We start from the raw sequence: 10,887 nt of genomic DNA, 5'->3' as shown, positions 1-10,887 counted from the left end.
GCAGAGGGCATGCGATTGTAGTAACTTGTTATTACAATGGATGCCTCTACATGAGTGCCTGGATAACAGACTCTTAAATCTGCATCATTCATATGCACCTCCATGTAAGTAAACTGATATTAGATTGTTTTTCTTTAGGTATAGGGAATGCCCTGCTTCTGTTATGGTTAGCATTCCAACAAGAAACACCCGTCATGTTCAAGCATTCCCGATAGGTAACACTACAGTACAGAAGTGTATGAGATCAACCCAAATATGCACTCAAACAAGCGCACACAGAAGGAGTGTTGAAATTCCACCCTTGAAGTACAAGTCATGGCAATGACGTTGTGCCTTCTTCCAGATTATCTGCATGGATAAGCATTGAATTGCATACAGCAATATGAGAGTGATCTTACTACCAAAAGTGTACCAGGCACGATGTTTATAAAGAATGAAATGACTTCATAAGAAACAAATAGGTATAATATCTGCTGGTCCTTGCCAGTTTTACATCATGTAGCCTTTAAGAATAAGGAGAACAGCATTTTGTTCAGTCCAGAGAATGAAAACACTGCTATAAGAAATTGCCAATGTTGGACAAGTCACCTCAAGGTTTGCATTAAAAACTGCTGGCTTGAGGTAAGCAAACTCGAATAGCCATCAGATCAGATAGGTGTGTTAGGCATCATGTGAAAAGGAATATGTATGACATCCCAGTCTTTAAGCAGTGAATTATCAAAATGCCTCAGTTAGTTTGCTAGCAGGTACCTGGTGCCGATGTTCAACGTATGCTGATGGGAACCAACCAGCATTACCTTTACACTCTCCTTCTGACCAGCCAGATTGTGCAACCTGAAATCAAGTGCTCCCGTTAGCGACTAGCAACATCAAAACATAAACTGCAACATTGCCTTTGACACCACCTGTTCGTTCTATTCCCTTGGCAATGCTTGCATAAACATTGTGAGCCTAAAGCAACATGTGCTTGGGAGGTCTTAGGACATTTTAGCACCGTTTTCAGCTCAATTTATACACACACTTTTTTTTTTTTTTGGTAATATTCAGTGCAGTATATTTATATGCTCATAAATTTACAAGATGGGAAGTCTCCGAAGCAGAGAGTATCCCAAATGTCAGAAACATAAAGAGAAAAGCTGTAAACAAGAAGCATCCATATCACCCTCATGGCAGGCCTGCATCATATAAGGATTGTTGCAATGAGGCTCTAAAGGATTCATATGACTGGTGATTCTGCCGACCCAAGTATGCCAAATTATGCTCACTCCAAATTGTCCAAAGAGCCCAATATCTCACCCAAGAGAGAAATAGTGAGTATTGGGACAAGGACTGCATATATCTGCCAAAAAGCCAGAAATGTTTCCCAAATATGTGACTAGGGAAACGGAGCCGAAGAAAATCTGAAATTCTCCTGAGGAGGATCCTGGAACAAGGGCAGTGCCAAAGCAGATGAAGAACAGTCTCTGAAGGAGCCTGACACCTTAGACGTGTGGAAGGTGCAATGTGACGTTTAGCAAGTATGACCCCCACTGACAATGTGCCTGTCAAACATCTCCAAAGAAAAAGTCTTTGTTTCAATGGCATTTTACACTTCCACAACATCCGGAGATTCTTTCGCCACCATGAGAGGGGCTTCCTTATATGCCACAGAGAATTAGCATGTTGATGAATCCATGGGGCAGGCTGAAGAAGCCTGTAGGCTTTGATGGAGGTTAAGGCAGGAAGGGGAATAGGATGAATGCATGTAGTAGATGGCTGCAATTGCCAATCCATAAGCATGTCTGTGTCAGCCACGGGTGGAATAGGTAAAAAGGGATACAATAAATCAGCAATTTTGTTCCATATCAACCTATGATGCATTCCCAATGCATAGGTAGCAGTGGCCCGGGAAAGGATAAGACATATCCCCGATCATCTACCACATCATGTATGTACCTAATTCCCAATTTCATAAGATTGTATGCCCGAACAGGTTCCTGTAAAGCAAGTGGAGTGTCAAAGATGGCACTCCAATAAATACTTTCTTTCCTCATCGAGTTTGTCTCCAAGCAATTATCAGGAGCCCATTTGACCTTAGAGAGAACTTGTTTCCAGTCAAGTATGAGGGCAGTAGAGAAAGGACAACCAGGTATCGTCCCTACAAATCTCCCAATCACAACCTCCCAATGATCCGTAATCCAATGACCATAAGCAGAAGTCCTCATGTTGACACACATAGATGCTAACATACAAGTCCATGGCTGCTGTTGACGGAAGAAAGTATGCAACATTGTAGCCTTCCTTGCAAGTACATGATATTTTATATTGAGGACATTAAGTCCACCATGCATCCTTGGGGAGCACACCATTTCCATCTTCATCAGTCTCAATGCTTTTACAGCAGTTTTTGTCTTCAATAATATCTCCATAGCTTGAGACATAAAAGCCGAAATATCCCTGGAGGACCAATGCAGCAAGGGCAAATAGAAGTGGACATAGGACATCACAATGGATTGTACTATTCTGAGCCTGACATGAAGAGGCCAAGTAGAAATCTTCCAGTATTCCAGTTTATGTTGAAGTCTCTGGAAAATCCATTTTAATTGCTGCTTTCTGGTGATATGCCATCCTATGGGATATCCCAAATGCCTGACAATATCTCTGGAATGCACCACCTGACCCGGCCAAAGAATAGAATGCCAGTCACATTGTTTCAGGGGGAGTAATTTAGATTTTTCAAAATTGACATGCAATCCCGCTGCTAACCCATATAAAGAAAGAGTGGCCATAAGCATGCGAAGTTCCTGAGGAGAATTCTGTGGCATGAAGAAGGAATCATCAGCATATGCTTGTGCCAAAAAAGATGTAGCCCCTGGGATTTTGAGACCAGTCATCTGTCCTGTGTTTGTAAGATGATCAAGATACATCAAGAGAGGATGGGTCGCAATGGCATAGAAGAGGACACTGAGAGGGCAGCCCTGTCTAACTGATCGACCCAATATTCATGACCGAGACAAATTGCGCCCAAGAATGCACTGAGCAGTGGAGCCAGAATAAAGCCAGTAAATAGCATTTGCCATCTTGGGACCAAAGCCCAACTTTGTCATGATCTGAGAGATGAAATCCCATTGAACATTGTCAAATGCCTTAGCAATATCCACCTGCAATATAAGCACATCTTGATGCGAATACTTAGCATATTCAATTGCAGTCAAGGCATTGGATATATTGTCATGGATTTGTCTTCGCGGCACAAAACCATACTGATGAGGATGAAGTCCTGCATGCAGTATCCTGTGAAGCCTATGTACAATCATTTTGGCAATAAGTTTGTAAAGTACAGGCATCAAAGTAATAGGCCTCCAATCTGATATATGATCACACAGATGTTTTTTGGAGACAAGCTTGACTATACCATGTTTCCAAGAGTGCGGCAACTGATTTTCTTGCCAGGCCACATTGATCATTCGCAAAAGGACCTCTTTCAAATCATCCCAAAAAGAAATATAAAATTCCACTGTAAGGCCATCCCAGCCAGGGGACTTGTATTTGCTGAGGTGGAACAACGCATTATCAAGTTCTGTGTCAGTAAAAGGCCTCTCCAAGGTAAGAGCATCATCCATTTCAACTATTCCAGAAACATATTGAAGAAATTCAGTCCTGGCATCAGTCACTTGATTTGATGGGGAACCAGGAGCAGAAAACAATTTCTGGAAATAATTGTGGCATTCGTCTTGGAGATCAGAGAAAGAGTGAGTCCAAGAGCCATCCAGTTTCCTAACCCTTAGACATGAATTTTTATTTCGAGTAGCATGCAAGCCCTGGAAAAAGGATTTTGAAGAGCAGCCCTTATCCATGAGGGGCTTCATTCTTGCCCTAATCTGCCATTTGTGCAATTTCCTCTGATCATTAACAGTAAGTTTAAATTGTGCATGTGAAAGGGAATCCTTTTCTGAATCAGAGAGTGGCCTCGACTGAGAAAATTCAGTCAAATGTTGTGCTGTCCTTTTTGCCCATTTAACCTCATTCCTCCATTTTGTCATGTGCCATTTGCCATACTCCCCAATGACATTCTGAATACGAGAGACGAAGCTATCCCAAGCATAATTCATGTCCTCCTGGGCATGAACTGGCAAAGGATGAATGGCAAATCTGATCATTTGCTGAAAGTTGTGATGTTGGAAATAAGCTTGATTAACATGCAATAATCTACTGGAGAGAAATGGCAAATCATCAAGAGGCATGCCAAGCTGCAAATTCATCCACAATGGAGCATGATCTGACAAGCCCAATGAGAATCTATAAAGAGATGAGGGCTAAAATCTGCAAATTGTTGTGGATAAAACAAATACCATCTGTCAAGCCTTGCCCAATACGTAGTAAGTGCATTATGATGAAAGGTATATCCAGGGACTGACCCTTGGAGAAGTACCCATAAATCTTCAGCCTGCACAGAAAGAAGCATGTCATCCCATTTGTGCCTTTCCAATGATAGCATATGAGATCGTGAAGTGGTATTATCTCTAGGGAGAGGGGAATTATTAAAATCCCCACAGATGAATGCATTGGATCTCCATGGATATCTGCATAAAGAATCCCACAAAGAAGCCCTCATGGCAGAGGTCTGGGAGGCATAGACTGATGCAAACTCAAAAATATCACCATTAATATTGCATTGTATTACTATCCATCTGCCACTATTGTCATTGAAGGCCAACTGAGGCTGCAACTCATGTCTAACCAGTATGCATACACCTGAATAGGTAGCAGTACCAGCATAATATATATCATAGCCGTGTAAAAAACCATGTTGTCCAGCCATGGAGTGTTGATTATGCTCTTGCAAACAAACAATATCTGGCTGCATTTTATGTACATATATCCATAATAGCCTCCACTTTGAGACATTGCAGAGGCTCTGTACATTGTATGTGAAGCACTTAAGTGTTTGAAACATGAAAAGGTATGTACAGCAGAGTGTAAGGATAAGAACCAGACATCAGAGAGGCTAGGCCTCTGCCTGCATAGGCTGCATGCCTTCATTGCCCATGAAAGACATAGCATTTTCCTCTTCTTCTGAATCACATATGGGGATGCCCTTCTTCAGTACGCCCACCCAATTTTGAAGGATAGGAGCAGAGGCTGAAGTAAAAGTTTGTCCTGGTGAGGGAGAAGAAGCATCCCATTGACGAGATTGAAGGGGGCGTTGCATCAATACAACCACCTTCCTGGGTTGTTTAAAACCGTCCTGATCAATTCCCACAGTTTCCTTCATCTTCTCTTTCCCTTTATCTTTTCCTTTTTCTGCAAGTGCGGGCACCTGATTGACTGATTTTGCATTCTTTACTCCATTTGTATTTGCTGTCTTGACTTGCAAATCATCATTCTTTTCCCGTGTCTGGGGTGGCAAAGCATTTGGGGGGGGCTGATGCAGGACCATTGGGCATTCAGAGGCTAGATGCCCAAACTTGTGACAGGCAAAACAAGCACCTGCAAACACACCCCACTTCAATTCAAAATACTTTTTGCCCAATTGCACTCCCTCAACTTCCACTGCAATAGAAGGAGGGGTAGGTATGTTAGTGTCCCAGAGAATGCAGAATCTATTACGGTTTCCCATGGAGCGTGGTGGACAAATGACCTGTCCCAGGGAAGTAGCCAGGCCAGGCAACTCTTCACGCATATAGTCCGGGAAGTTTGCAACCTCAACCCATACAGGGCAATGATGCCGTATAAGACTTTGATAGTCCTTGTTTGGGGACCAGGGCATAGCATGTACCATTTGCCTCCCATAAAACAGGGGAGAGAACTCAAGAAGCCTCTGCTTGCATGAAGCATCTGATAAATGCACCTCATAAAAGCCTCTCGAAGCAAAATACACTCCCTCTACAAAGCATCCTCCAAGGATGGACTTAATCCACTGCGCGACATCGCTGGCCGCAGGGATTCTTCCAGGAAAGAATATTATAACCGCAGTTTGAGACAACTTTCTGAGAGGGTTTACCAGGGACGGCAACTTCAATTTGTAGGTGACCTCTGGAATCGGTTTGCCCCATTCCTGTCGTGACTGTTGAAAGTCATCCTTAAGGTATCAAACACATACTGAGCTTCCAACGTAAATGCATCATCTTGTAATGCCGGCTCTGATAGGCGTCGCTTAGCATCTGCAGATCTTTCTTTTCGGGCATATGTACAAACATCTAAAGCAGAAGCCATTGATAGAACCACGGAAAGGGAAAAGCTGTGAAAAGGAAACAGGCTGACACACACACAGACGCAGCTATGCACGCATGCAGGCGCTGCAGCTTGCAGACTGAAGAAAGAGGGGAAGCGAAGGAGGAACGGAAGGAAACACACAACAGCAGGATCAAACGAGCAGTTGAGCAGGCAGACAGTAGTGACAGAAAAAAAAAACGAGGGACACTCAGAACGCTGATTACATACAGGACAGAAACGGCAGAAGGAGAAGGCGGAAGTGCAACGGCAGCAGAAAAACTGGAGACGGCAGGACACGCGTACCACACGTGCACAGACACAAGGGGGCGAGCAGGATGAGTAGAGCAGCAAGCGAGCAGGCGAGCAGGCGAGCAAGGCGAGCAGGTCGAGCAGGTCATCTCTCTCTCACTGACACACACACATATACACACACACACACACACACACACAATCAATTCACACACACACACACACACACACACATATATATACATATACATATATACATACATATACATATATACATACATACATATATATATATATATATATACATACATATATACATACATATATACGGGACTGATTTTGAAGAAAGTCTGCACCACTCCCAAGAGGAAAAATTGGTGTGGGTGTCGAGGTCAAGCATTGGCACCCAGCATATTTGATTTAAAACACCTTGACCCATGTGCCATGCATCGATGCCACATCCAGAGTGCCGTTTCTGCATTAAGCTCTCCCGCTCTCTTCTCTTCTCTCTTCACACACTAAACATGTACGTCTTTAGGTCATCAGATAATGCTTCAGCGTGCATCAACAAGTAAATGATCTTGGGAAAGCTTTAAATGCTATTACAACCCTCAAAGGAGCCAAAATGCAAGCTGATTTGTAAGATGCTCAGAAAGGAAATAATGCTATGACGAAAGATCTAAACCAATTTCCATGCACTGGATATTAATAAGCTCCCAAAGCTCAAGAAGATGAATGCACAGATCAAAACAGATACGAAAGACATGCAAACAAAGTTACACAAAATGCATGCCCACAAGGAGCACAAGATGATGCATTGGAGAAGGAGAGCAATGCACAAACGGCAAACGAAATGGGAATTTTGCATGTACAGTTACAAAAAATGCGATCTTAAAAGGATGCAGAAGATGCATCACAAAAGGATAAGGGCAATCTTGTGGAAGAACATAAAAAATCACAAGGCTTGTCATGGAGGAAATAGAAAGACTGGTAGAGAAGGTAGATGTATAAGCCGGAATAGGCATCCACTCCATAAATTTTGTGGCCAAACATAAACAAACCAAGGTCATGTAGGAGATGTTGTATGAAGATATGTTGAGACGAGCAAAGGCCCTTACTTTGAATAAATGGGAAGGGAGTTCCAAGAGAAGATATCCCCTCTTGATACAATCACCAAGCTGATTCAGAACAGAATGGTCATTTAAAAACTAAGCATTCAGAAAGTGTTGGTGTTTGGGTAAAGACCACGAAAGAGAGAACGGTTGTTTGAAGACCAAACGTGATGCAAATTGAGCATACAGAAGGAGGCCTCAAGGTAGAGGAGACAAGGCTACAAGAAACGTGGGCCATATACAGGCATGGTAGAGTGATCATCCAAGAATGAACCCCCAATGCCTGAATAGGGACAGAGTCCACGATCAACTTTGATCTTCATGGAGAAATTTCTGCGGTACTCAATCCAAGACATAGTTGTCCAAACTTGGTGTTGGCAAGTTCCCAACCCTATTCTTATGTTTTTGTCTAGGAGGAGCAGTAGCCAACCCCCTTGAAATGTTTGCCTACCAGCTTTCAATCCAACCCTTTCCAACAATTGAAAAAACAAGGTTAGAAAGTGTTGGGAAAGGTTGCTTGGACTTAGGAAAATAATTCCCTGGCTAAAATTTCCCATTATGCACAGTTGTGCCATTGTCTCCACGGCGTGCCTTTGATCAACTCTTCCTCATGCAACCTTACGGATTCATAACTTGATCCTGTGCGTGCATATGTGCATATGTATGGAATAAAAGATTCACCCCTATGACATGGCGTTGGAGTTCATTCTCTTCTTTTTTTTTTTTGTTTTTTTGTTTTTTGTTTTTTTGGTGGTTTTCAAAACGTTAAGGGGTTGGTTGTTTTGCCTCTGTTAGGATGTCCTGACAACTAAGATTCAGGATCATCATACCCTGCAATTTACATCGGCATGCCGACCCTATCATTTGGAAAGCCTACACACACGCATGCCTGAATAGGGACAGAGTCCATGCTCAACTTTGATCTTCACAAATAATTTCTGTGGCAATTTCAATACTCAATACTGGATCACCATAATTTGCACTTTACAGGGGCACGCTGATCCTATCATTTGGAAAGCCTACGCACACTTGTGCATGTGCTTCAAATGTTCCTCAGGAGGTGTTACAAGTACGACTAAAATCCCCAAAATATCGTCTAAGAATACCACAACAAATCTCCCCAAACAGTCGCAAAAGAGACCATTCATCATTTTCTAAAAAAGTAGCAAGAGCATTAATGAGCCCAAAAGACAATATGAGACTTGTAATAGCCATACCATGTATGGAATCCTGTCTTAAATACATCTTCCTCAGCTATCTATAACTAGTGAAAACTAGTATAAAGGTCAATCTTCCAAAGTAGGTAGCATTCTGCAACCTATCTATCAAATTATCCATCTTGGGAAAGGGATACCTATTCTTTATCGTAACCTTATTCAACTTTTTTTATTCACGCACATTTGTCAACTCCCATCCTTCTTGTGCTTCAAAAGCACTGAAGCTCCCCCAGAGAGATTTACTTTTGTGAATCTATCCCATCTTGAGATATTCTGACAATTGTCACATAACCTCCCCCTCCTCTCGTTGCTGGCTCATTTTGTAAGGTACAATACTCACATGCTGAAACCTTACAAATGTGTTAATAAGTCATTAGGGAGTTAGAAATAAGTGCTAGGGACACATTTAGTGTGAGTATGGTTGTTGGATGGGGGAAGCTCTGCACACACACAGACAAGCACACACACTGAGAGAACATGCAGAGAGATGAGCTCAATAGTTGTGCTAGAAAGATGTAATTGATAAAAATCAAAATGTGAAAGTAGAAAGTACTATAAAGTCTAGGTCTAAAAGACCAACATAAAAATCAAAATATGAAAGTAGAAAGTACTATAAAGTCTAGGTCTAAAAGACCAGCAGACAATAAGTGTGTCACACGGGGAAAAAACCCATGTCTAGCCATGGTAAAAAGTGCGCATGAGTAGACTAGTTCACACTTGAACTTCTATGAGGAGAAATAGCTAACAAACACCCCTAAAGTGAATGATGTGAACGTAAACAAGGTGTAGCACACTACCCTGGCAGAGGCTATAGGTTTAAAGCTTTTCGGAAAGTGTCAAACTTCTCTCTAGAAAGAGGAACAATGCAAAGTCAATCAATGGTGCCTTTTAGGTAGCGAAAGACAAGCTTACATGCTTGCCAATGCTATGCATGAATCTGCTCAATAGTGAAACAACAAACTGAACGTCCAGACGGGCATATGATGAAATGGTAGCCGTCCTTATAGATGAAGATCGCCACCTCACAGAACAAGAAAAAGCTGCGTTCCAACCAGAGAATGCTATGTTCACAAAGGAGAAAGGCAAAGGGAAAAACAAACAGGTGCAACTTCTATAAGAAGCTCAAACACATAGAGGACCCATGCTTCAAAAGAATGGCCAAAGAACAAGAAAAGACACATGCCAACCTAGACGTAGCAGCAGCTTCCAGAGCAAAAGAAGACAAAGCATTCATTGCAATGGATAATCTTTCTCTCCACAGGAAGATTGTGATTGGGCCTTCTCAGCTGTTGTATGTGCGTGAGTCATGGGTTCGCTGCCCAAGAAGTCCCCCAAAAACTGAATTAAATAATCTCTACATGTGTTTTCCATTTTGTAATGGCTTAATGTCATAAAAGGTCTCGTTTCTGTGTTATGCCCTCCTAGGGGGGTTTGTTGTTGGGTAGACTAATGAAGGCATATTCATGTGTGGTCAAGCTCTTATATCAGGCTCAGCATGAGAGTTTAGGTGTTGACAGAGTGTTCTTTTGTATCGCGTGTTGCAGTTTAGAGCCCAAATCACCATGGTTGTTGAAGGTCTTCTCAAGCATCTCCACCTTCGCTCCGAAGGAGGGTTTGTTGGGATTTAGAGTCTTGTGTGTGTGAACACACTTATGTGTGTAAGTGTCACATGCGCGGAAGCTCTGTGTCTTCTTTTAGCCGTAAACACCTTTCACAGGAACACATAGATGCAAAACGCAAAGAGAAGACAGAGATAGCTGTATTTTCAGTATATCCATATAGTACAAAAAGGGTATGTGTTCTTGGCAGCGATAGGCATGCCCTGAAAAGGTAGTCTTGGACTCCAAAAGTCCTAATATACGATCCAATCCCAAAAGGAATGCGATGAATCAAACAATTTTTGGTTGAGTCTTTATATAGGCCTTGGGACCCCAATATATCCTGGCCGAGTGCTGTCGGCCACAGCATCTATGGACATCAAATCCATAAATACTCCCGACCAGCCCAGAGTGGTCCTCACACCTGCCCGACCAAGTCTTGATCCAAAGGGACCCTTCCTGGCGTCTTCCAGTGCCCTACTCATGCCCTAAATCTTCTGTTTATCTATTGCCTTT

At 42.4% G+C, this 10,887-nt stretch overlaps 1 protein-coding gene across 7 annotated transcripts in view; it reads right to left on the bottom strand.

Annotated features, from left to right (window-relative positions):
• Positions 1 to 423: 423 nt before the first annotated feature.
• LOC147609101 (SH3 domain-containing protein 3-like) overlaps positions 424 to 10,887 on the bottom strand; it is a 102,662-nt gene continuing 92,198 nt past the window's right edge. For 4 of the 7 annotated variants that reach the window (XR_015264369.1, XR_015264370.1, XR_015264371.1 and 1 more), the window contains one exon: positions 424 to 834. Coding sequence is in view for 4 of the 7 variants with exons in the window: in XM_086788558.1 (XP_086644684.1) it covers positions 718 to 834 (117 nt within the window). In the remaining 3 variants the exon portion in view is untranslated. The remainder of the gene's footprint in view (positions 835 to 10,887) is intronic. The other 3 variants (XM_086788559.1, XM_086788557.1, XM_086788560.1) reach the window with 1 other exon arrangement.

This window comes from Cibotium barometz, chromosome 52 (genome assembly GCF_041138505.1).
Source record: "Cibotium barometz isolate CiBa-2024 chromosome 52, ASM4113850v1, whole genome shotgun sequence".
NCBI classification, from domain to species: domain Eukaryota; kingdom Viridiplantae; phylum Streptophyta; class Polypodiopsida; order Cyatheales; family Cibotiaceae; genus Cibotium; species Cibotium barometz.
The sequence above is the reverse complement of the archived record's forward strand: the minus strand, read 5'-3'. Positions and strand labels throughout refer to the sequence as shown.